Here is a 27381-nt window from a genome sequence, read left to right as displayed (position 1 = left end):
CTCACACGTAAAAGCTTCCCAAATTATGATGAGTTAAGTAAAGGATGCAGCAGGTTACCATGGTAAAGAATAGCAGATGAAGAACTTTTTCAGTAGATGGGTCGGGGAAGGCCTCTCTGAAATGGGATGAGCTGATATCTCCAGGATGAGAAGGAGATAGTCATGCAGATAGCCTGGGGAAGAAGGTTCCATCCAAAAGTAACAGCCTGTATAAATCCGCTAGTAAACAAGAGCTTAGTCAAGCAACTCACACAGGACCGGTGTGGCTAGCATGTAGTGAAGGGAGAGAGTGGCTGCAGAGGACATTGGATAAGTTGGTGATGAAGATTGTACAGGATTTTGTAAGCCATGACAAGGAGTTTTCAGTGTTTGGAAATCCACGGGAAAAATTTAGGGGACTAACATGGCCATTTTTATGTTTGGTGATCACTGCAGCTGCTTTGGGAGATATGAATGAAACATTACCAGAAGGCTACTGGGCGAATTCAGGTTAGGGATGATGGGGCATGTACAAGGGGTGGTGGTGACAGATTTGGAAAAGAAGACAGAGTGAAGACACATTTTGGAAGTGTACTTGATGGTACTTGCTCCTGTGTCTGATGTGAAGGTTGAAGAGAAAACGGAGGAAAGGATGCTGCTGAGCAACAGGATGGACAGTGACTGCTTTTCCTGAGTGAAGGATGGGGCCAGGTGGAATGGGGTCATCCAGAGATGATGACATGTTGAGTTTGAGTTGCCCATGAGATATTTGAGTATAAATGTCAAGGAAATTGTTGGCTATGCGGGGCCTGGAACTCAGAAAAGTCTGAGCCCCAGGGTGTGGGTGTTACCTAAAGTAGTCAGAATTCGTGTACTCAGGGACAGAATGCCAACATCAGTGTGAAGCAGGCTGAAGATCACACCCTGCGGCACTTACGCCAACATTTGGAGATAGGCAGTGCTCTCTCTTCTCCTGAGTACAACTGCTCTTTCTCTGCTGCCTGCTGGAAAGGCAGAAATATCCACGCCATCTATCCTGCTCTTTTCCTACGGCTGTGAGGAGGGAGCAAAAGGCAAGCTGAGGGCAAAGCACAAGCTAACACCCACAAGAATCCCCCCTCCTCAACCCCCCGCCTCCACAGCCTTGGGATATGTGTGACATTCCTCAGATACTCCTGGCTGCCCAGGGACAAAGGAAAGGGTAAAACAAATGGTTAACTGATAGAGATCACAGTCATGCAGAACATGAGTCTCCATCAGTTTGCAACTGTCTTAATGATTTACAAGAAAAAAGCAATCTCCAGAAACCTATAGTTTCAATTTCCTTGAGCCCTAACATCACTTTCCCCTCTATAGGATAGGGAATCTGACATAATGAGTCACCCCTCACAACCACAGTGCAGCTCTTTCTGACAACAAGTCCTGTCCCCATCCTGTAATAAAAACACCTTTCTGTGCTGAAAATGTCTCAAGGATTCTTTCCTGACCCTTGGCTTCCAAACCCCACTTCAAACATCAACAGCACATAGCAGAACACCAGCTGAATTCTACAGGAAAAATGAAATTAATTCCACTACTTGCTTCTTCTATCCCTAGAGTCCCTTTCTCTCTCACCTGTACTTAACCTCTGAACAGGCTGTCCCAGATCCTTACTCCCTGACATGGCCCCACACCACAGATAAAGTACTCGGATGGGTCTTGCCCTCCCTATTGGACATAGAATCATCCCACCTATATTCAGAGAAGGACAGGAAATCCAGGTTCCACGTTTTACCCTTAAGAACACTAAATTCTGTTGAGCTGCACAAGAAAAATCTAACAAATGGCTTCTGGCAAAAAGACATTCTGTTGGAAGCCCGTGAGCAAACAGAGTTTAGCAGGCAGAACCAGAGTTGGTGAGACTACTTTAACCAGGATCATTCCAAAGGTGTATTCTCTGGTTCCTGGCTCCATGCACACAAGCAATGTCCTTTAGAATACAGCCCTTGCTAATTTCCCTAACTTACAGAGAGCACATACTAGTCAATTAAAAAGAATTCAAAATAAAAGTGGGTTGAGGATATGAACAGTCTGTTCACAAAAAATAAGTATAAATGGCTCACAGACACGAAAGACAGTCTACTAGTAATTAAGTGCATGCAAAACAAAAGAAGGTGCCTGTTTTAATCTGTCAGAGTGGCAAACAATTTATAATTTGTATGACAGTCAGGCAGTGTTGAAGGTATGAGTTCATGTGTTCCCACCCAGTATCCAAAGCATTTTCACTCAGTTTCTTCCTCATCTCCAAACTTCACAGGAAAGAAGGAAAAGGGCTAAGTAGAATGATAACATCAAGGCTTTGGAAGTCTGGGTAGGGATGGGAAAAGGGACACAGGTCTCAAGAAAGGGGAAACCACGCTGGCTGGTGTAGAGGAGAATGCTGGTATTAGTGGAAAGTACAGGAGAATCTGGGGGCAGATCCATGCTGAGGAGTTTTGGAGGGGGAAGAAGGCAGTTTTGAGAAGAGTTAAAATAGGCTATAAGTTAAATAGGTTAAATTTAAAAATTTTGGAGAAATGCAAGTAAATAATAAAATTTCTTGTTTACCTTTTGCACTGTGAATCTTTAAATGTGAGCTTCTGTAGAAGATTGGCTTATTTGAATTATCTGAGAATACCTATTTTGGGAGTGGAAAAATGGAAAACTCTCAATCACCTTTAGTGGAAATGTCCATTTGTGGGTTGTTTTTGGAAGATTGGTGATTGGACAACATCTCTCAAAATTAAAAACAAAACACTTCTATCTAGCAATTCTATTGGTACGAATTCACCCATTAGTTACTCAGAAAAGTGTACACCACAGTTTGCATAAGGTGACATTCATTGCAGCTCTGTGTGGAGGAAAGTGGGGGGAGGAGGACCTAGAAACCTAAGGGTCCATCAACAAAAAGCTGATCAAATAAATTTTGGTATACACATTTAATAGAGTTCTGTTGGTCTCTTAGAAAGGATGAGGTAGATCTGAATGTGCTGACATCAAAAGATTATTAGGATGTACTATATGAGAAAAGTAAAGTACACAATAATGCATGCAATATATTCATTCCTATATCTGTATCTTTTTAAGGTATGTGCCAACTTTTCTTTTTGGAGGATACTCAAGAAAATGTTAAATAGTGGTTACAATTGTGGAGAGGCAGGAGTTTGGATGGGAGATGGAAAGTTTTACTTTTTACTGTTACTTTTAAGTTCCATTTGGAGTAGCCAATCAGTTGGTATGTTTTAAAGAAATGGCACTACATGCAATGTTCCCAACTACATGTATACACTCTGGTTTGTCTTTAACAAGAGGATGGTGGTGTGTGGGGCTATTCTTTTTTAACTCTGTTTTTTCTCACCTATCACCATCCATTAATGAGGACCCCAAGTAGGCAGCAGATTTCTGGATCTTCCAGTGTTTTCTGGTAACATGATACCATTTATATTTGCTTATTGTTCAGAACTAACAGTTTCATATGAAGCAGTTTGAATTGCCACGTTTTACCCTTTGACCAGTGCATATCCGATACACTGAGCAAGGCATTTATTGGCTTTATAAATAGACCTTATACCTATTTGATCTGGTTGTATAAACAAACTCTTTCTGGGTGGTACTGAGAAACAGGCCACTGGCTGTGAAAATAAGTGTAAGTATGCCAATTATTGATAACTGGGAACTTCTCAAAGTCCTGCAGTGAACCAACAAAAGTACCTGGTCTAATATCTCAGTTGATGAGGCAGTGAGATTCAGAACCCTAGATAATACATGAGGTCTTCAGGCTTTCACAACTTGAACTAGCACTTCGGTAGAAAGTGAGATAGTGTGCTCCACGGGTAGCCTTTTCAACTATGAGAAAGAGGACAGATTCAGCTGAAGGCATGGAGATATAAAAGAGTTTAAAAAAAGAAATGAGCAACATTTTATTTGCAAAATGAAGGGGTGCATTTTCATCTTTGGAATCTAAAAATAATTCTATAATTATATATTCTACTTCATTGGGGAAGATGTTTTCTGCACCTTTTAGATGGAGAAAGGTATGTATAATTTCTATACAACATGAACTGATATAAAGGCGATATGTGTGATTGTATTCTATTTACTAATTATAAAGTTGTATATACACTGAATAAGACCCTTATCCTGAAATAGTATCCAGCTACTTAGTCTAGTTAATGACACCAAAAAGGTTTGATTAGAAACAAACAAACAAATGCTCTACAAATTATAGAAGGCAGAGAAAAATATTTTTTTTTCCATGAGAATGACCCTGAATCTGTTACTTAGAAATCCTGGATATTAGAAATTTAAAGTACTTTTTCTTTAACCACAGCCCATCCTTTCTTTTTGGCATGAACTTTTAGTTAAGGAAAATTATATAATTAAGGTCTGAGGAGCTAGAATTGCTGTGTAGTCTCAAATGTCTAATTTGCTTTCTGATTTTTTTTTTAATCTGGGAAGTGTCTGTGTAGCGGTTGAGAGCATGGGCTGTGGGTACTGGAGAGTTTGAATCCTACTTCTAGCATTTTCTAGCTGAAGCAAGTAATTCGATTTCTCTGATCCTCAATCCCCATGCCTGTATTACTAGGATAATAAGAGTGAATTATTCCTTAGAGTTTTGTGCACAATAAATGAGACAATGTTTGTGCTGCATCCGTGCTAACTATGTCATCAGCTGAAATACTTTGGGTTGCAAATAACAAAAAACACAACTCAAATGGACTATAATTGTAAAGGGAATTTATTGGTTTATATAACTGGAAAATCTAGAGGTTAGCTCAATGGTTTAATCAAGTCATGAGAATTTAGTGTATTTCTGTTGATCCACCTAGCCTTCCCCATTATTAACTTTATCCCAGATTAATTCCATTCAGGAACCCACGCTGGCTGCCAGCATTCCCACAGCTACTCCATGTTTCCTCATTCTCATCCAGGAGGAATGATTTAACCTATTTCAGCATTCTTAACCAAGACCAAAGATTTACCCTTGATTGGATGAGCTTCAGTCACATTCCTAACTCTGAACCAGTCATGGTAGTCAGGGCATTTGATTGGCCTCATCTTTGTGACATTCTCCACCCTTAAGATGAGGGGCAAGTTAGTTGCCTACAACCACACTGGTTATCAAGAGGAAATTGTGAGCTGTTGGGAGAAAAGTACCTGCTTGGATTACGTGCTTGGAAGGTAATCAGTGCATGCAGCATTGTGATCACTGTTATCCACCCACCCCAGAAAGGACTGTCTACTGCACAGGCAGGAAGTTATCTGTGTTCCTAGATGGATACAGGGAACACATTACCTCCCAAAAACTTGTTAAAATTTCTGTTAGAGGCAGAGTAATTTCAGGAAGCACGCGTACACACACACACACACACACACACACACACACACCTGCTTGCCAAGATGAATAGTATATGTTTTTGGAATAAATCAAAGCTTCCTTACACTGAATACCTATTAATTAAAAACATTTGACCATTTTGGATTTTCAATTTAATGCTAAGCTATAAGGAAGTTTTAAAAAATTCAAAGTGACACCTAGCATCATTATCTATTCATATGATATCACTCAAGTTTTGGCAGTTTAGATGTCTTTTTTGCAATTAGTACTGAGAACACTTAAGCTGTTATTCACTTTGTTCTAACAATATCTTTGGAACACTTAAAGAATATCAGTTAATTGAATAATTTAAACTAAGCATTTATTTTCATTGTATTTACTTCATTACTGCAGCCAACTCTTGATCATTTCTAGAATCCACTATTTATCTATAGCAGATCCTGCTTTAATATTTATTAATCCAATAGATTTTATTTATGTATGGAAAACCCTCATAAAATTCCTTTTCTAGGACAGACTATGTGCTGAGGAGATAAAATTAACATTCCTGTGGTGACATTTTAGAATTTGAAATTTCATAAACAAATGTAAAAGTATATTGCAAAAGGAAATGGAAATATATTTTTTATTTCTTATTTTTTTTATTATTATTCATGTCTCTGCTCATAGCCCCTCACTCCCACTATAAGAATAATTGAGAATGACACACTTTCCTCACAAAATCATGCTCAGATGAGAGCATTGCAATTCATGGATGAAAGGTTCTGAAGATGTGTGAAAACTGAGAAATGCCCATAGTTATTCCTGACAAAAGGCTTCCTACAACTTCTCATACCTTTTTCCTTTGAAGCACTTCCTTTGTGAATGTGTCTCAAAGTCTCAACTAGATACTAATACCATCTAGTTTATGTTCTTATCTGTAATTAGACTGTCATTTTAAGAGTACAAAGGTAGGCTCTAAATATTACTTTAAAAAAATGTTTATGTTGAGAGGAGCGAGAGGGTGCATGCACATGCACGTCAGTGAGGGAGGAGCAAGAGAGAGGGAGAGAGAGAATCCCAAGCAGGCTTTATGCTCAGTGCAGAGCCTAATTTGGGGCTTGATCTCATGATGGTGAGATCACAACCTGAGCTGAAATCAATAGTCAGATGCTTAACTGAGCCATCCAGGGGCCCCTAGAGTATTTTTAGATTTACAGAAAAGCTATGAAGATGAAAAAGACGGTTTCCATGTGTCCCATACCCAATTTCCTCTGTTGTTTACATATTACGCTAATTAGTACACATTACATCAATTGGTACACTTGTCACAAATAATGAACCAGTTTTAATACATTAGTATTAACTAAAGTCCATACTTTACTCAGACCCTTAGTTTTCACTGAAGGTCCCTTTTCTGTTCCAGGATCTCATCCAGGATACCACATTTCACTTAGTTTCCATGTCTCTTAGGCTTCTCATGGCTGTGACAATTTTTCAAGCTTTCCTTTTTTTGATGACTTTGGTGGTTTTGAGTAGGTTACTGGTCAGATATTTTACAGACTCTCCTTCAATTTGGGTTTGTCTGGTGTTTTCCTTACGGTTAGGCAGAGGTTGTGTATTTTGGGAGGAAGATAAAAGAGGTAAAGAGCCATTCTCATCACAGACTTTAAATGCAAAACTGTTTGAATGATAGTCTTTGAAGGCAAAGACTATAATCAAACAGTTATATTCTCCATAACATTAATTCTTTTATGAGTATCCAGAAAGATTAAAAAATAGAAGCGTGGGAGGAAGGGAGAGAAAGAGGGAGGAATGAATGAGGGAGGGAAATGCTGAATGAGGATGAGTTAAGCTTTGGGTGTTTGAGGAGTGTGGGGTTGGAGATTAATTACTAAAATTTGTTAATTTCCTGTTCAGGAAAACTACCATCTCCATGCTTTTGTCCCAAGAAAATCAAGTGTTGAAATAAAGGGAGTAGTAGAGTTCATGCTATCTGGAGCTCTTTAATATTGTTTGGAAAGATTCCTATATAATTTTACCATAAAGGTTAATAGGCTATTCCCACAAAATTGATACCTGATAGAGACACTAAAATATTACTTTGATTCTTTGTTTTTTTCTGGAGTTAACTTTGAGAGAAATAATACAGAAACTTGAAAGAAAGAAAGAAAGAAAGAAAGAAAGAAAGAAAGAAAGAAAGAACAAAACACTTGTGATTCACAGAAAAGAAAAAAAGAGAAAGCCATAGAATTGTTCCAAAAGAAGTAGAGATATGTATTTAAGTCTAATGAGAGGCTGTGTTCATCATAAAAGCTATGAGGCTATGGGTCAACGCACTGCCAGTTTTATAGATGTGAACACAGAAAGACTAGAAGTATTTATTAGCAAAACCCCAAATGTTTGCCATCAAGCATAACATCTGTTACACAAGTTCTCTCTCTTGAGTTTGTTAGAATCCCAAAAATTCAAGTCCTGTGAAACAAAATGTTTTCCTATACATATTCCGCCACTTTGGGAAATCATAGAACTGATCTATTAAAATACTTATTGGTAAATACTTATTTAATACCTTGCCTCATGGCAAGGAAGATAACATCAATAAACAAGTTATTTATTGTACATGATGCTTTTTTTCTGACAAATCTTTCCTTCTCAGAGTTGCTCTCTTTGCTGATAGCTCTGTACTTTAATGCAGCCTGATTTTCTCTGGGGGAAAAAAAGAGTATGCTTGGGAATTCACCAAAAGATAAAAGTTCAGAAGAGTCAATATGAATAATATCTATCATGCTCTCAGTTCTGACAAATATTTTGGTGAAATAGTGAAGATAACAGTCATTCAGTAATATGGTAGCACTGAAAGCAGAGGAGTCACCCTAAGCATGATGCACTTTCTAATCTCTCATTAGCTATCCATGAACACTAACAGTAGTATATACACAATGTATATTATAATTCAAAAAAAGCAGGAAGAATCTGTTTTGTATTTGTAAATCATGTGATTCTTTACAAAGCACTATAAACTGCATTATTTTAGTTTTCACAGGCTTATTTTCTTTAATATTTATTCATTTTGAGAAAGAGTGAGAGAGAGTACAAATGGGGAAAGAGGCAGAAAAAAGAGAATCTCAAGCAGGCTCAGCATTCAGCCTAGAGCCCCAAACGGGGCTCAATCCCAAAACCCTGGGATTATGACCTAAGCCAAAATCAACAGTGGGAGGCTCAACCTACTGAGACACCCAGGTGCCCCTCACAGGCTTTGTTTTTTTAAAGAAGAAGAAATTGAGGCCAAAAAACTTTTCCCCCACCTCAAGAGTAAATAGTGTAATTAGGTCTTGTGTACATATCTTTGTGTTTTGATTCCTGTAATCTTTCTTCTGTTTTATAAGAGGTCTCCTCACCTCCTGCCCTCAAATAACTACTTATAGTTTAATAATTTCTGACACAAGGGGATAAGTATTTTGGGCTCAAGTTAAATAGTTGACCTCACTCCTGTCCCACCTCATCAGGGTTTGCATCTGATTAACACAAAGGCAGGTTACAGGGTCTGATTCCAAAAAGGAATTGTTCTTTTGAATTGAGAAAAGAAAATCTTATTTGCTTTCCTTTTGCTCAGGATATTTTATATACTGTATGTATGGGTGGAAAAGGTAATCTGCAATAATAAAGTGAGGCTCCACAAAAGTCTATTTAGTGGACGAGTCAGGGGTGCGTAATCAGTGTTGCGGGAGTCCTGGAAAAGACATTCTGGGAGGACTGAATTTTTTACTTCTTTCAGCAGTGGTTAAATATTGCTACTTAGCGGGCTTGGAAATTTATAGGCCCATGTTGTTTGGTTTGGGCGATTGCAAAGTGAAAATCCCAGAATTAAACCCAGGGTTGTAATTCAGTTCTAAAAGAAACTGTAGAAAAACTTTGATATGACCAGATGATCAGACTTTTATGCTTAGCGTATCTTTCTGGTTAACTCATGGCTAACTTGTTAAGTACTGTAACATGTATTTCACTTCCTCTGAGATTTTTTATGGCTGTTTTTGCCCTATAATTATTAACAGCACTCCCTTTCACTCTCCAAAGTATCTCAGCTTGAATGATAAATTATATGGTTACTGTAGCCATAAGGCTTTTTCTCCATTTCTTGCTGAAGATATTAATAAAAACATGAAGTTTTCTTGACTTTGTAACCGCAGAGCATTGACCTTATTTGACCTGAGGGTGGTGAGCTAGCACCCCGGGGACATTTCTTTGTGAACATCAGTGAACACTGCACAGACAGGGAGGAAGCAGAGGCATGCGACAATTTCTGTCTGTCTACAGCCTCTCTGGGCAGCTCACTTTCTCCTATATTACTGTCCTTGTCGATTTCCCCTGTTACCTGACTGCTTCCTTGTTTCTGTGCTTCTTTTGCTCATTCTTGTTGCTCTTAATCTATTCTGTTGTAAGTGCCATGACTCAGTTCACCTGTCTCATACAAAGCCAAAGGAGGTAAGAAGGTGATCAGAGACCATAGCCAACCAGGAGAACAGAGCCCAGAGCAACTGGCTCTCAAGTCCCAGAGCCAAGTCTTGAGTGGTAATTCATAGATACTCCTGCCCATACACTGTCATACTTTACTTTGGTTATTTGGTCTTTTTATATGTCCTGCTACAAAGTGACATTCTACTTTTTACTGTATGTATTTTTTCCACCCCATGCTTCTGCTTAGTTATAGCACTACTCTCTTGGTTTGGGATTATACTTGGACCATCATGGCCTCTCCATTCTCTCTGTCATGGCCCCTTGGTCTTAGCAGCCACTTCTATTTCTTCTCTTTGAATTTGAAACAAACAACCTTTGCCTAATAACATCTTTGTTAATACCAACCTATCCACTGACTAGCCTCTCTGTCCTCAGTTCAGATAACCAGCTGCAGGTCTAATCAGCTAGGAACAAGGGGCAAGAAAGTAAAATTTACATCAAGCATAAGCTGTTGCATAAGCTTATGGGACGCCCACAGGGTGGGCTGTGGATTAGTCAGACACTATGACTGACATACCTAGTAGGCTATGCCCATTTGTTGCCATGAACTTTCCCCATTCTTTGTGGTTTCTAAAATCATTTTATCAGTTGATCTCCAAATAATCATAATGTTCCCATGGTAAGTGAATCATGGAGCTTCCCTGAATTTGGAATATATCAGTGGCTTTTGAGTTATGTTCTTGAGAATTAAGTTTTAAAAATCTTTGATTTCCATATGATGGAGATTTCACTATGCAAATATTTTCAATGTCATAGAAACTAGGAGAGATGACAAAGTAGAAATTGGTAATGACTAAGAAATCCTCAATGATGCCTGTTGATATCCTTGACAAGGTTGTTAAATTTGAAAAGTTGAAAATGTAAAAGCTTTCATGAAGTTTTAACTTTAAGTGGATTTTGTTGATAGACAAAGTTAGAGCTGCACTGAGCAGGGCCTGTGTGTATGAAACACATATGGAATGACTTAGCCAATCTATAAGCCACTGGGCATGCCAATACTAGGAGCGTTCAAGAAAATCTCCTAGAATGCAGACATTCTTCTCCCTCCCTGTGCACTCCTACTTCCTATTGATAATAATGATCAACCAGCCCAGCTAACAGAGTAACCCCATTTTTTGCCTATAATAAAAACTTCAAAAGGGCAAGGTGGCACTCTCAACTTTTTATCCATCAGCACCATTATATCTTGTGGTGGAAGCTTTCTCCACTGAAGTTAAAAGGCCTCCTAAGCAGCAGAGCTCAAAGTAACAGGGACCCTCATATTGATTCCTCAACATATTTCACAGGTGTTTTATGATACACATTTTCATAGTCTGTAAATTCTTTGTACATAAGCCTTCTCAAAGACTTGCTTTTATAATTAGCACAATTGATAAAGCTAGGCTGCCTATTGAAATCGTCTGAGGACTATAAGAAAAAATACTGCTACCTGGGTCCCACCCCCAGAGTTGCTGGGTGCCTAGCCAAAGCCCTCAAGGTTGAGAACCATTAATCTGTATAAAATGAGGGAAAGAGGGGTTGGATATGAGGAAATTTGACATCATCATGGATAGTACTGGCCCACTTCAAGCAAGCCGGGAGCATAGAGGAAGGTCTTCTGCAAAAAATGGTGGCTAGGTGAAGTAGATATGTGTGCTCTGGAGGTAATCCTTCCAAATGCTTTCTTTCAAATTCTCAGAGTCCCTCTCTTCCACACTCTTTTTCTGACTTTCCCATAAGTGACCTGATAAAGTTCTGACTTTTATTAAAATTTACAACTCCAAACACTGCAGCTACTTTTTGGCTTCAACAGTCCCAAAACTTAGATTGAGTGTTGTCATAGAAACCTCCCTAATCCTCTAACTGTGCCTAGACTCTGAATTTCAGACTTTGAGCTACCCATTTATTTTACATTCCCACCAAAGGGGGAATTTATTCTAACCAGTATTTATTACTTTTTTTAAAAATAATAGCCATCCTAAAATGCATAGTGTGATATCTCATTATGGTTTTGATTTGCGTTTCACTGATAGGGATGTTGAGCACCTTGTCATATTTGTTGACCATTTGTATGGCTTCTTTGGAGAAATGTATGTTCAGCTATTTGCTCAACTTTTAATCAGTTTGTGTGTTTTTTTGCTATTGAGTTGTATGAGTTCCTCATATATTCTGGATATTAATGCCTTATCAGGTATATGGCTTATAAATATTTTTCCCATTCCATAGGTTGTCTTTATTTCGTTGATTGCTACTTTTGCTCTTCAAAAGATTTTTAATTTGATGTTGTCCCCCTAGTCTATTCCTGCTTTTGTTTCCTGTGCTTTTGGTGTCATATCCAAAAATTCATTGTCAAAACCAATATCAAGGAGCTTTTTCCCATGCTGTGTTTTTTCTGGTAGTTGTACAACTTCAAGTCTTATAATTAAGTCTTGAATCTGTTTTGAGCTGATTTTCACATATGGCATAAGATGAGGGTCTAATTTCATTCCTTTGCATGTGGGTATCCATTTTTAACAGCAACATGTACTAAAAAGGCTATATTTTCTCCACTTTGTGTTTTTGGTGCCTTTACAGAAGGTTAGTTGACCATGGGTTTCTTCTCTGATGTGTGGGTTTCTTTCTGGGCCTTTTATTTTGTTCCACTGATTTATGTGTCTATTTTTATGCCTGTACCTTACTGTTTTGATCAGTGTAGCTTTGTAGTATAGTTTGAAATCAAGAAGTGTGATGCCTCCACATTTGTTGTTTCTCAAGGTTGTTGGACTCTGTGGGGTCCTTTGTGGTTCCACATGATCCAGCAATCCCATTCCTTGGGATTTATGCAAAGGAATTTAAGTCAAGATCTCAAAGAGATAACCACATTCCCATGTCTATTATAGTATTCATAATAACCAAGATATGTCCAACTTAAATTTCCATTGATGGATGAATGGATAAAGGAAAATTTTTGTATACATATAATAGATATAATAGAATAACATCCTGCCTTAAAAGCAATGAAGGAAAATCATCCATGTATGATAATATGTGGGAACCTGGACAACATTATGCTAAGTGAAATAAGCCAAACATAGAAAGACAAATACTGAATGATCTCACTTACATGTAGAATCTAAAACAGTCAAACTTATAAAAGCAGAGAATGGTGATTTCCAGGGCCTAGGAGGAGGGGAAAATAGGGACGAATGGTCAAAGGGTACAAAGTTTCAGTTATACAGGATGAATAAATTCTGGAGATCTGCTGTACAGCATAATGCCTTTGGCTAATAATACTGTATTGTATACTTAAAATTTTCTAAGAGGGTAGATCTTCAATTAAGTATTCTTACCACAAACCATAATAATAATGGTAATAATAATAATAAAGGAGGTGGGAGAAAACTTTTGGAGGTGCTGGGTTTGTAGCCTTGATGGTGGTGATGATTTCAAGTTGTTTATTGAATATGTATAGCTTTTTCTACATCCAATCATACCTCAATAAAGTAGTTTAAAAATAGCAACTAAGTGTGGAGCATGACATTTTAGGGAAGGGAAGAATATATTTGAATTTCCTATAATAGTCACTATAGAGATGTTAAATTTGAAAAAAAAAAGTTTTTAAAATGACTGTTTTAGAGCTGTATACATACCTAACATGTCAGATACATCTTTCCTAATACCTTTTAACATTCCATGACTTAAGATACTTTACAATAAACAATTATATTTCTAGTATGTCTGTATATAATCAGCCTACCAATTTTCTTTTTGGAACCATCTCAGTGAGCCTGAGGAGAGATGACTCTCTAGATCTGCTTAAGTTCTTGACCACCTTCTTTCAGGGAGTTGGAGGTATCCTTGGAAGCTGACACCATGGTGGCTTGAAGCTTGCTTCTCATCTCACACTGCTGGCACACCATTCTCTCAGGGGTTCTGCTCAGACTTCCGTGTGACTCATCCATCCATTTCCCATATCTCCCACATCTTGTCAGTTGACAAATTCAGTTGATTGAATCTCTTCAATATCTCTCAAATTTACTTTTATTTCCATTACCACTGACCAGATCAGGCCCTTGTGACTTAAACTGGACTGTTATAAAACCTGTTAAATAATGTCTATATCGACAGGATTTTTCTTCTCTTTTCTATCCTATGGAGAGAAAAGGCTTGGTTTTGATTATTTCTGAAATCTAAGCACTTACTCCAGAGCATATAGGCAATAAATGTTTGTTAAATGAGGCCTGGTTATAGTGCTTCCTCTCTTCAAAACCTGGGATGGTTTCATGTTGCCCATGGGTTGAAACTCCTGTCAGCCTGGAGTCAGTGCGCATCAGCCTTCCTTTACACCTTATTTCTCACACAGTTTAGTGATGTACCCTCTGGTGACTATTCACCTTGGGCTCTCACTGATTTTCCCATCTTCCCTTCTTTTAAATCTTCACTAGTCAAAGTCCTACCCATATTTTCACACCCTACTCCATTGTCATGTCTCTGAAGGCACCTCAGATTTTTCTCACATAATAAATTGGTCTTTCTTTCCTGCTGTCCCAATGACTAAATAATTCCATTATAGTACAGTCTGTCTTTAATTACAGCTCTTGAGTGGATAGGGTTTCTTTATAAGAGCCAATTTTGATTAGTTGGTAATGGCAGCCTATATCACTATATACTAAAAAAGGTTTCTGATGGTATACTTAGTTTTCTTTGGCACAGAAGGTCCCAAAACAGATCAGATGCCACCCATGATCATAGAAAAAGAGAGGAAATAAACTGCCTATGAGTAGTCAACTTTGTTTTTTACCCCCATGTGTGTATCCACTCAGCCAGATCGTATTTCCTTAAAGACATCTTTCTCTTTTCATTGCCTCTGTCACAATTTGTGTTCAATTTGGTTCTTAAACACTCTATTCCCTGATTTTAAAAGTTTACAATCTAAAGTGGCAAATATGACATTTGATATAGAATGTGATAACGGACAAGAAAGAAATAAAAGCTAATAAAATGGCCCTGGAAGACTGTGTAGGAAGACAAGACATGGAGAGCAAGAGGGGAAAGGCAGGTATCTATTCAAAGGAAATGAAATCAGTATCTTGGAGAGAGATCTGTATTCCCATGTTCATTACAGTATTATTCACAATAGCCAAGATACAGAAACAACATAAATGTTTGTCATCGTGTGAATGGATAAAGAAAATGTGATAAACACACACACACACACACACACACACACACACACACACACACACACACGGAGGAAAATTATTCAGGCTTTAAAAAGCCAGTAAATAGAAGTCCAATGAAGCTATCTCTTAACTTGGTGTTAAATTCTAAAAGAGCAAAAGTGAGAAACCTAATATAACTAAAATTACCTTTGAAACTTCCTTAATTTGCCCATATAGTATAATATACATTTCAAAATATTATACTAGGTACTCTATAAATAATTAACTCTAAACTTCAAGACACACTGGAAAGAACAATGAAAACTACAAAATATACAGCAATATGAGCATTCAAACTTTTCTGCCTTTGAAGTACCTATCAAAATACTACAGGAGGATGCTAGAAAATGTCTCCTTTCCCATAGATTTTATTCTGAGAAAGTGGTAAATCTATCTATATTTAATATTTATTGATGGGCTTGTTTAGTTTGAAATTATGTATGTACAAGAGCCTAATGAAAGGCTTGGAATGTACTTGGAGCTTAACAGATGTTTGCTGGATTTGAATTTAAATCTTGCTTATTAGTTAGACCCATATACAAACTTTTTTGAAAAGTTGTTTAGAAGACCTTGATTGGCTTCCTGTCTTTCGAAGTTGGCATCTTCTGTGTGGCACAGTGAACAGCTCTCAGTCTTGCCATTTACAGTAGTTTCAAGACACCCTACCCTAGTTCTGGAAATGTGTATTAAAGGGAGATAACATTTTTGCCCTCCAAACTTGAAAAATAACATCCTATGCTGACTAGCATCTGGGAAATAGGCAGTCTTGTATACTTTCAATAGTAGTATGAACTATTTAAACTTTTTTTCGGAAAAATTCATCCTATGAGTGAAATAAAAGCACAAGTCCTTGTAGTGGCAACTACTGAAACCAGCTCCTAATCAATAGAGAAATCATGGTACTCCCACACTATGTAAAATGATATACCTAAAAAAAAAAGAATAAAAAACCTAAATATATCTGTATGTGGGGATTAGCAAAGCACCCATGACTTTTTTAAGTTAAATAAATTGTGAAATAATAGACAAAAATATAATACTGTCTTTGTTAAAATAAAAACAAAAACTGAAAACTCAGTCAAAGAAAAATAAACCCATATGTGTATGTGTTTGTATAAACCCTTCAAAAGTGTGGAAGGGTGTACTCTAAATTATTATAATCGGTAACCCCAAGGAGGTGGGCAAATGGATGTTTGAGGGAAGACCAACACAATCATTTCACCTTTGTTCCTCTGTTGTATGAAGGCATGATTCAAAGTAGTGGTGTTAAGAATTAAAAGAAAAAGACAACTGGGAGATGTAATGGGGGTGGAAATGGAGTGGGTGGGATTTGGCAACTTTCTGAACGCGGTAGAGAGGGAAATGAAGAAGTCAAGGAGACTCTGTTGATTTCCAGCCTGAGCCACTGTGAGAATAGTGCTGTCATACATAGGAACATGGATACCATGAGAAGAAGTGGAATCTTTTTTATTGTTACCAGAGGAGAGATGAGGACTTGTCAAAGATGTGCTGCTTCTTATTTTAAATGATAATTTCTCCTGTAGGAAAGCTTTCTTCTTGGTCTTGAAACATTAAAAAAAAAAGCTGCTTTATAGTATTGCATATGAAATATAGAACTTAAAGAGCCAGACTGGTGTCTAAAATTTTACCTTATCCATGCATATTATTCCAAAACAAAAGAATTTTTCTTTTTGTATTAGAAGAAAAATTATAGGAATTTAAAATCATTTCAAATGTGTAAAGAAAAGTAAGTTTTCCTATTGTATTCAAAGTGGCATGAAGTATAAAATATGACCAATAAATTTTTACTGTTTCTTTTGTGTTGTTTCAATATAGCTATTCCTCTTACAAGTGTTTATTTTACTTTAATGCCTGTAAATTAATAGTATATTGTTACTGAAGTTATTCTCTATGGGTAGCCTTGCAGAAATTTTTAGTTCTAGAAATAGCTTGTGCACTTGAACTTCTATTCCATAGCAAGCAGCATTAGAAATTTAGCCCCCCTGAGAACTTATTTCTTGCAAATACTGTCAAAATGCTAGGTGAATTTATTTCTGTATAATTATATCATATTTTATGTTGGAATTGAAAAAAAAGGTGTGTAATCCATCAGTATGACCCTTTTGCACAGATAAATGAGTCAACACAGTTGCCTGAATAGATCATTTTCATTTTCAGCTCACTTGTATGGAAATCAACTGCTCTGGCATACCTTTATTCTCCATTCATCACTGATTGTATTTTTATCTCAGACACTATTCCTATGTTAGTCTTCCTTGGTTGAATTATGTGGGGCTTTCCATGGGGAATGTTTTCCTGTTATACTTGTTATCTGTAATCTGAGTTAAAACAAGAATTCCTGTAAGTGTCATGTTTTTATTTTGATCTAAATAATTTCATGAATTTAAAAACCTTCACGGAACTGGGTGACTATGACATGTGAATGCACAAGATGATTTATTTGATTGACTAATTTTAACAATTTGAGTGAAGCTGCATATGGTCCCCCACTGAAGGAAATAGGAAACATTAAATTTAATATTTTGCATAATTCTTGTTTTTCAGAAAATAAATACTGCTGGAACCAGTAATGCAGATGTCCCCTTGGCTGATCCCGGAATGTACCAATTGGACATTACCTTAAGAAGGGGTCAAAGTTTAGCTGCCCGAGATCGAGGAGGTAAGAACATAAGAACAACATCACCTGGAAACTTATCCTAAATTTTTGACAGATTCTGTTTTCCTTATGGTTGCTTAAGTTAAAAAAATCAACTATAATTTTATAATTTTCAGAAGGTTGTGTTCAACAATATGGCTTGAAGCTTTATTTGACTCCTGTGACCGTAGAGCAAGAGGTTATGATACAAATCAAAAACTCCTACACTGGCCCTGACCCAGACAGCATGGTTCCTACCAAACTGCTGACAAATTAGACTCTTCCTTATATATTATCAGTGACATAATTGGTTAGTAGATGAAGCACATATTTGGAGCCATATCAGAAGTCAACTTTTGGCAGACCTGAAATTGTTGTTGCTGCATAGATTTGCATAGCTGCATCTGCTAAAAACTGCCGAATCCAGAACTAAAATTTCACCAAAACTTTGGAGATTCCCACAGGTGATTTTCTGAGGCTTCGTTGGACCTGACAATAATCTCATAGTAGGTCTTTGTAGGCCACAATGAAAGAACAGAAAAGGAAAATTGTCTTTAGTTTCTGGATTCCAAATCTCAAGGCAGTCTCCTGGGGAACTAGCTTGGGCTACATTAGGGATTCCTTGAACCCAGATTAAAGGCAGCACCAGGGATGGACCCTAACTACACTTGGATCATCCTTTTCATATTTTGAAATACCAGCCATTCAAAATGTGGAGACCTGAGTGCCCTGAGGACTCACAATTCCAAAGGAAGCTGAATTTAAGTTTAACTCCTCCAATAAGGAAGGAGGCTCCTCCAGTGAGCCTCTAACAGGCGTCAGACAACCTGAAGAAGTTTCCTGGCATCATGCAGTGTTGTTTTCTCTTCCCACCCTATTTGACGTACACACTTAGGATGTGGAAGGAACCAAATTAGGACAATAGCTTATAATATCTACATCCCGTCTCTATAAGAACAAAATAGAGAAAATAATTTAGTATAATAATGGGCTTTTTAAGACCAGAAACTATATAACTAATCGATTTGATTTTTGAATAAAAACTAGTAAATATCAGAACATTCTTAAGAACATTCTTAAGGAATGAAGGTGTATTGGAAATATAGAATTTTAATACATTTAATTTTCAAAATTAACCATCCAGTTAAGTAGCTGAGGACACATTTTTATTGAATATAACTGCTTGTCTCAAAAGCAGTTACAATTAGATTAGAGAAAGAAAATAATGCTATTAACATAGTATTATTTTGTCGTATATATTTATGCAACTTGTTTTCAGAATATTGTTTGAACTTTTCATCTCCAGAATCTTCGTTCATAACATAATTGGCACTGAGTTAGGTTCAGCAGTCAGAACTGGCCATCATTCTTCTTACTGCAATGCTACTGCCTCTTGCTAGGTTTTATCGTCTCTGCTTTAAGCAGTCTAATGAACTAGAAACACATGATCTTAATTACATTACATTGCATCATTTGATTTAATATAGAATTGAATCAGTCATCAGGAGATCAAATTTTTAGTTCTAGTTATGCACTCCCAACAATATTAAATACATATGTAAATAATTATTTAATACAACATTGTTTGTAACTATAAAATGCCCATAAATAGGAGAGGTGGTTAAATAAACCATGGTACATCTACATGATCAAATACTATGCAGCTATAAAGTAAAGAATAAGGAAATTATCTAGGAATTGATATGAAAAGAGTTGCAGGATATATTATTAAGTGACAAAGCAAAATATGAAAGATTACTGATAGTATGGAATATAAGAAAGGAGGGAGTATAAGAAATTACGCATTATCTGGTCATTTGTTCAAAAAGAAATATCAGAAGTAAAATCCAGAAGCTAATGAGATTGGTAACATACATAATATGGGTAAGGACAGGTGTTAAGAATGAGGGATGGGAATGGGATAAAAATGGTGAGGAGGAAGTTACTGTTCTTTGAGTAAACCTTGTTATTATGGCAGTATTTCAGATCCAGTTAACTAGATAAATAAGTAAGTATCTATTAGGATGTGGGAGGAACCCAAAATTAATTGTAACTATAATCATACCTTATGGGGATGAGGAATAAAACAACTAATCTAAGTGATCATGTAAAACAGTGTTTGGATTATACACCATAAAATTCAAGACAAAAAACACTATCCATGATCTACCTTAGAGCATGACTGCCAATTCTGAAACTACTTAATGTGTGTAATAGGACTGAACAAGTAAGTAAATGTATTATACATAATGAGAGCCAGGTTTTCCACTGTTGGAAAAAGAAGTTATAAAAATGGAACAAGAGAAAGATGGAATGAACCTTCTGGTGTTAGAAAGGCATCAGTATGAACTAATGGTTTTAATATGTAAATGGTTTCTAATAGAGATTAAAATGGATAGAAGTTGTGTGTGTGTGTGTGTGTGTGTGTGTGTGTGTGTGTGTGTTGTGTTGTGTGTGTGTTTCCTACATCTGTTTGCTGACAGGGCCTAGAAGCAATTCCAAATGTGTAATGGCAGACAAGCAATCGACATACCATTGGGTCCAGATTTTGGTTTCTAAATACAGTTTCCCTAATAAAAGTAAGCAGGGCTCCTACAGAAATGGTTGATTGCAGATCCGGGGCAAGGAAAGTACAAGATGAGCATGGAATATTTTGCAGTCCCAGACAGTAAGGAAGTAATAAAAAATTGATGGCATGATGTCAAAACAACAGAAGCCAACTTAAAAGAGCAGCTCCTAGTAATCAAAACTTGGACAATTTCAGCAACAAAATGAGTGATGGTAATAATGAATTCTAACCCATCAAATGATATAATATCAATATCTATGAATTCATGCTGTAAGTAAATAACTGAATACATAAAGAAGCAGGGGAGCAGGTACAGCTTTTCCTTATGGCATAATTCCAACAAACAACTGTAGAAGGGAAAATAGGAATAGAAAATTGCGTTTTAACAAACACCACAGTAACATGTTGCAGGCAAAAATCAATAGATGCCACAATTATATGTGCGAAATTATGATGAGAAATAGGATATTTGCATCATTTCAAGGTATTTCCCAACAATAGACATATGAGTTACAAAGGAAGAATAGTAACTTTCCAGTGGAGAAACTTGGAAGACACCACCTAACCCAAGTGGATTGAGACAGACACGGACTCCCTGGTATGATGCATTGACAAAGTCTCATCCCTACTGTAACACTCTTGTTAACAATGCATAACGTCAATGTGATTGTGAGAAAACATAAGGCAAACTCTGGCAATATATGATGCTAGTTACCTGAACAGAGTAGCAGCTACCCTTTGGACAGGGTGCACACAGTCTTGCCCCACCGTTCCGTGTCTCCACAGATCTCAGCATGGATGGCACTGTACACACACTGTCTTTCTTATAGTTGCAAATTATTCTGTATGGTTGTCTCTGCCAAAAATAGGAAGTTTTTCAAGGTAGAACAAGAGGACCATGTTCTTAAGAAAAACAGGGAAGAAAAGACTTTGTGGAGGTGAAGAATATCCCAAAGTGTTTAAAATGCGAACTCCAATCCATCTTCACTGTTTTACTTACTTGGCCTGGCATTTATGAGGTTTTTATTGACTACATGTGAGAAGAGATATTTAAACAAAGGAAACAACCTGAGTTAAGTATTGGATTGATTAAAATTTATCTTAGACACACCTGTGAATGACAGGTGTGTTAAGCATGTGATTGGATAGGTCATATTGGGTCACTTTAAACTTGTGAATTTTATACAGATAATTTATACATACAGGACAGTTAGATGGAGATAGTTTGAAGTGAGAAAACAAGCGAAGAAACACTGTAGGCATGTGGGAACATAGTCTTGAGGGCCTCATCTGGAATTATGGATGTGGAAATGGAGAAGGAAAGGAAAATGTGAGAGGCCCTCCAGAGGAAGTCTGCTAGCACCTGAGGTCAAATGGCTGAGGGAGTTCAGAAAAACCTTTGAGATTTAAGGATGATCGTACCTGCGAGCCATGTGGATTTTGGAAAAAGGTGAATGTCAGCAAAAATATTTGCATAACTATTAGAACTAACAGAAATTGTACTCTTATCATTTATTGCATTGATGCCCTTACCAACTGCCCATCAAAACCAAAATACCTGTGCCCCCTCTGTTACATATCACCCATGCACAGAATAGTAGAATGGGAAAACTCACTTCACTGTCAGCAACGCCACTAGAATATTGTTTGAACTTTTCATCTCCAGAATCTTCGTTCATAACATAATTGGCACTGAGTTAGGCTCAGCAGTCAGAACTGGCCATCATTCTTCTTACTGCAATGCTACTGCCTCTTGCTAGGTTTTATCGTCTCTGCTTTAAGCAGTCTAATGAACTAGAAACACATGATCTTGAAGAGTCGGACAGACATAATTTCAAAACCAAGCTCAACATTTTATTAGCTCTGTGATTTTGAGTGATATGTGTAATCTCTCTGCTGAAGTTGTATGGGTCCAGAGTTAGCAAACAAAAATACAGGATGCCTCATTAAGTTTGAATTTCAGATAAGCAACACATTATCTTTTAGTAGAAATGCATCACATCTAATCCACAATATAATGAATATAGATAATAATATCATACCATACGTAATGTGGTAAGTATTGCTATAATGGCAACATATGACAATTTATAAATGTATCAGAGTAACAGGCTGAACACCTCAAACTTACACAATATTACATGTCAATTTATTCAATAAAAAATTAATAAAAATTTGTTAAATTCATCTCACACTACTTGGGACATACTTTACTAAAATGTTGCATATTGTTTATCTGAAATTTCAGTTTTAACTGAATTCCTTATTTTAGCTGGCAGCCTTGTGACAATCATCATGTCTAGTTATTATTAGAACAATGCTATTTATATTTTGATTGGACTGGGTTTTCCGGGACCGAATTATAAGCTAGCACATTTGAATGTAATGTCTTGACAGGATTATATGTATTGTTAGAAAAGGGAGAGAGAGTAATCTGTGTACTTAAGTCTGGTGCTAGCAATTCTCTCCAATGTTATTTCTTGTGATTTGTACCATGGCAGAGGTGTTAATTTTCTAGGGCTGATTTTACAAATTAGCACAAACTTGGTGGCTTAAAACAACAGAGATTTATTACCTCTCAGCTCTGGAGTCCAGGAGTCAAATAGTCAAGGGCAATACTCCCTCCAGAGGCTCTCGGGAAGAATTCTTCCCTGCTTCCTCTAGTTTCTGTTGACTCCAGGGATCCCATGCGCTGTGGTAGCGTCACTCTGATCTCAGCTTCCATCCTTACATGGTACCCCCCTGTGTCTCTAAGTCTCAAATCCCTCCCTGCTTTCTCTCTCATAAGGACTGTCATTGGATTTAGGGCCTAACCTAAATCCAGGATGATCTCATCTGAAGACTAGTACCTTCAGTACATCTACAAAGCCCCTATTTCCAAATAAGGTCACCTTTACAAGTATTGGGGTTAGGACTGAGACATATCTCTGGGAGAACCCAAGTCAACCCACGATAGAGGACAACTGATTCTCTTCAAATATTATGAACAAATTTAAATACTCAAAAAAGTGGGGCGGTGCACCTGGGTGGCTCAGTCGGTTAATTGTCAGACTTCGGCTCAGGTCATGATCTCACGGTTCTTGGGCCCGAGCCCCACATTGGGCTCCGTGCTGCCAGCTGGGAGACTGCCTAAGATTCTCTCTTCCTCTCTGTGCCTCACCACTCATGCTTTCTCTCTCTCTCAAAAATAAGTAAATAAACTTAAAAAATAAATAAAAATTTAAGAATTAAAAAAAGGTTTAAAAAGTGATCCATGTTTTACTGTCAGCCAAAGAAGGTCTTAGAACTAAAGTAAACTATGGCATATAACAAATTCAATGAGGCATTAGATCATCTGCGGAAAAAAAAAAAAAAAAGTGATCCATGGAAACTTGTTTATTGTGATTGTATTTATAACAATGTTAGAAATCCCTGCACTGAGTAGAGTTCGAGAAATCCAGTCCCTCCACTCTGTGAGTCTGATGTGTCACTGCCAAAGGAAAGTTTCCAAGTCTTGTGAGAACAGTGTTTTCAGGTTGGATTAAAGATTACAGAAACCTGGGGGATGGGAAAGGCTTTAGAAGGTTTCCCCCTGCAAGCTTCATTTTTCTCACAGCTTAGTGAAAGCTCACTCATTGAGAACTGATATCAGTTATAAGATAGCCAGATCTGAGAAAATGAATTGGAAAGCATTTTTTCCCAAAATAATTCAATTTGACAAAAACGAAACATTTTTCATTTTTATAGTATATAAGTATAAATAAGCTTTTTTCAAGTTGGAGGGCCTGTCAGCAATTTTGCCATTAAATGTCATTTCTGACAACTTTTAAAGACAGTGATTGTCTGAGTGCGTAAGGCATGGTCACATTTCTGGTGTGAATTATGCATCAGGCATGACGGTTGGTGTTCACATATATTTCCCTCATCTTCACAGGATTGGCTATAAGGGTCGCTGCCATCTCAACACCTTCACTTCCCTTTTGGTGTTCAGGATCCTCTCTGGTTCTGACGCTGAGGAATTTCCTCTCTGGTAGATGGCCATATATCCTGGTTTGCCTGAGGGAAGCTCTTTTTTTTTTTTTTTTAACTGGCATAATTGTTAATAGTGCTTCGTTTCACTCTCAAAAGCATCCCAATGTCAGAGATACACTGTATATAGTGATGGTTCCTAGAATAAGTTCTAGTCCTGTTAAAGTTGGTCAGAAAATTAAGCTGTGTGAATGTTCCTTTTTTCCCAGAAGGAGAATGCAGCTTGTATCATCAGAGGAAGGTTTATCTCTGAGCAGGTTGGAGATACTTTTTTCTTGGCAACTCCTTCTTTACATTTACAACAGTTGATGAGCTATTTTGATCAAGAAAATGTCTGTCAGGTTGCATTGTTTGTGCGAAGATTGTGAATTGAATGTGTTGTCAGTCAATTGTTTTTTCACATTTCTTACAAGTGGTGGAATCCGGTAGAGCCTGTTTTACCCAATACAAACACAATCATATACATACATGTTAAATGTCATTCCTTTTACTAGTTTCCTACCATTGAGAAATTTTTTTAAAAATCACAGGGACTTAGAGTTTTAATAATAGCTATTTCACATAGTCTATCATCTTTCTTTTATTGTTATTTTTTTTTTTTTTTTGAGAGAGAGATACAGAGCATGAGTGGAGGAAGGACAGAGAGAGACACAGAATCCGAAGCAGACTCCAGGCTCTGAGCTGTCAGCACAGAGCCCAACATAGGGCTCGAACCCACGAACCATGAGATCATGACCTGAGCTGAAGTCAGATGCTCAACTGACTGAGCCCCCCCTAAGGCCCCCCACACAATGTATGATCTTAAATTAAGCCTAATATATATATATATACACATATATATATATGTGTATATATATATATATATATGTACACAGACATACGCATATGTACATATATATCTATAAGCTTCTGCAGAATACATACATTCTGTTCTGTTTTTCCTATCTTATTCTCATAGGTGCAAAAAACATCACTCACTGACACACAAAGATTCCCCTGCTACATGTTAATATAACTAAAGCCATACAATTACTAAACACTGGTAATGAAATTCTACCTGAGATTTTGTAAATGACTCCAGGACTGCACCATTGTTCCGGAAAGCTTTTTTGTACTGGTCTTAACACTTCACTTATTCTGAGCCAGAGCAAAGGGTTCAGTGACCCTTCTCCAGGCTGTCTGCAGCACTACATACACGAGGGTATTCCTTTCGTCAAAATTCCCAAGAAGTGACATTCTTGACTACATGAAAATCTGAAACTCTTTAAGCCACACAGCAACTACTACACCAGTCTCCTGAAGGGACTCTGAAGATAATGGTCCATAGATGAAATGTGGTCACATCACACCTAACTAAATAATACTAACTTTCGAATGTGCTGTTTCTTATATTGTTATGGGTTCAGATTTACTTTATTTAATTGTATTTATATATATATTTATTTAAAGTTTGTTTATTTATTTTGAAAGAGAAAGAGTGCACAAGGGGGAAGGTCAGAGAGAAGGGGAGAGAGAGAATCCCAAGCAGGCTCTGTGCTTTCAGTGCAGAGCCTGTCACGGGGCTCAGATTCACAAACTATTGAATTCTTGACCTGAGCCGAAACCAAGAGTCAGACGCTTAACCGACTGAGCCACCCATGTGTCCCAGCTTAATTATACAGTAAAACCTTAGTTTGTGAGCATAATTTGTTCTGGAAGCATGCTTGTAATCCAAAGCACTTGTATATCAAAGCGAATTTCCCCATAAGAAATAATGGAAACTCAGATGATTTGTTCCACAGCCCAAAAATAATCATATAAAAATGATTACAATACTGTAATATAATACAACATATTAAAGAAAATGCAAAATATAAAGAAGGATAAACAAATGAACTGGCACTAACCTTTGAAAATCTTCGTGGCTGGTGTGAGGGAGACGAGAGAGGAGGGTTATTGTGTAGGACGACTTTCACTGTCACTAATGGAATCACTGCTATCTATTGGCTCAGGGAAATCTTTTTCTTTTCACGCACCTTTAACAAGGAACCTATCCAATGACCTAGAATGAAGCAAAGCATCCCTAAACTTACTCTTGTATGGAAAAGCAAAGGACTGCCCATAGGTGCTTTGAAGTAACAAAAAATATGCTAGTGCCAGTTGTGGGCACCTTCCAGTGTTCTGAAAAATGACTGATTTCTGTCATACACCATGACCTGAGGCCAAGCATCTGAGCATGGGAGATGATCACCCACAATTCCGCAGAGAGAGAGAGAAAGAGAGAGAGAAGAACCATTGGCTCACTTGTGATCATGTGACATTTGACTTCACCTACTTCTCGTTTATCAAGTTCAAATTTATTAGAAATGTTTGCTCATCTTGCAGAACACTCACAGAACAAGTTACTCACAATACAGGGTTTTGCTGTAGTTAGATAAGAAGGACCAACTTTTATTGAATCTTTGCAAAAACTGCAGTGCCATGAAAAGTAAAAGGACCCAGGAAAGGCACTGTGTATAATATCTGACATTGTTCTCAGTAGTTTATCAACAAGAACAATTAATATGCATCGTATTTCCTTCAGGATCTGCATAGACTTTGCCAATGGTGGATTTTTTGGAAATGTGATTTGATTTGTTATAGATGATTTGATTTAGGATAAGTATAATTTAATTCAGCATCTGTTAACAAAGGATGATTTTAAGCTTAACTCATTTTAAAAGTACATCTCTGAGCTCCATTTATTAGACATTGTCCTTAATTCTCTGGAGGTTAATTAGCTTATATTTATAGTTTACCATATTTAAACTTCTTAAAGAATATGTTCCTTCTTGGTATAAACATAAATGAAATTTTATGTGTTCCTGAATTTTGATGTATCTTGCCCATGGAAAGAAATATTCTCAGGAATTTAGTAGGATTCACATTCCCTGAAATTGGATCATATGAAGTATACAAAATTATCCTTTTTGAAAATTTTGAAATGTCAATTGGCACAGTACCCCAATTAAGAATGAGCTTATATTTTTGGTACAACTGTTTGGTATAGCCAAACCCTACAAGGTTATAGCCCTGTTGATTAAGATTATTTTAAGAGAGGGCATTCATTCTATCCATTCTGATACCCTATGTCTTTTGGTTGGCGCATTTAATCCAT

General features: G+C 37.1%; 1 protein-coding gene across 29 annotated transcripts in view; it reads left to right on the top strand.

Moving 5' to 3' along the window:
* MCTP1 (multiple C2 and transmembrane domain containing 1) overlaps positions 1–27381 on the top strand; it is a 537709-nt gene that overhangs the window by 220886 nt on the left and 289442 nt on the right. For all 29 annotated transcript variants that reach the window (XM_049647579.1, XM_049647578.1, XM_049647590.1 and 26 more), the window contains exon 2: positions 17578–17692. In XM_049647579.1, coding sequence (XP_049503536.1) covers positions 17578–17692 — 115 coding nt within the window. The remainder of the gene's footprint in view (positions 1–17577; positions 17693–27381) is intronic.

Source organism: Panthera uncia, assembly GCF_023721935.1.
Source record: "Panthera uncia isolate 11264 chromosome A1 unlocalized genomic scaffold, Puncia_PCG_1.0 HiC_scaffold_17, whole genome shotgun sequence".
In the NCBI taxonomy this organism is placed as follows: domain Eukaryota; kingdom Metazoa; phylum Chordata; class Mammalia; order Carnivora; family Felidae; genus Panthera; species Panthera uncia.
This window is presented reverse-complemented; position numbering and strand designations above follow the sequence as displayed.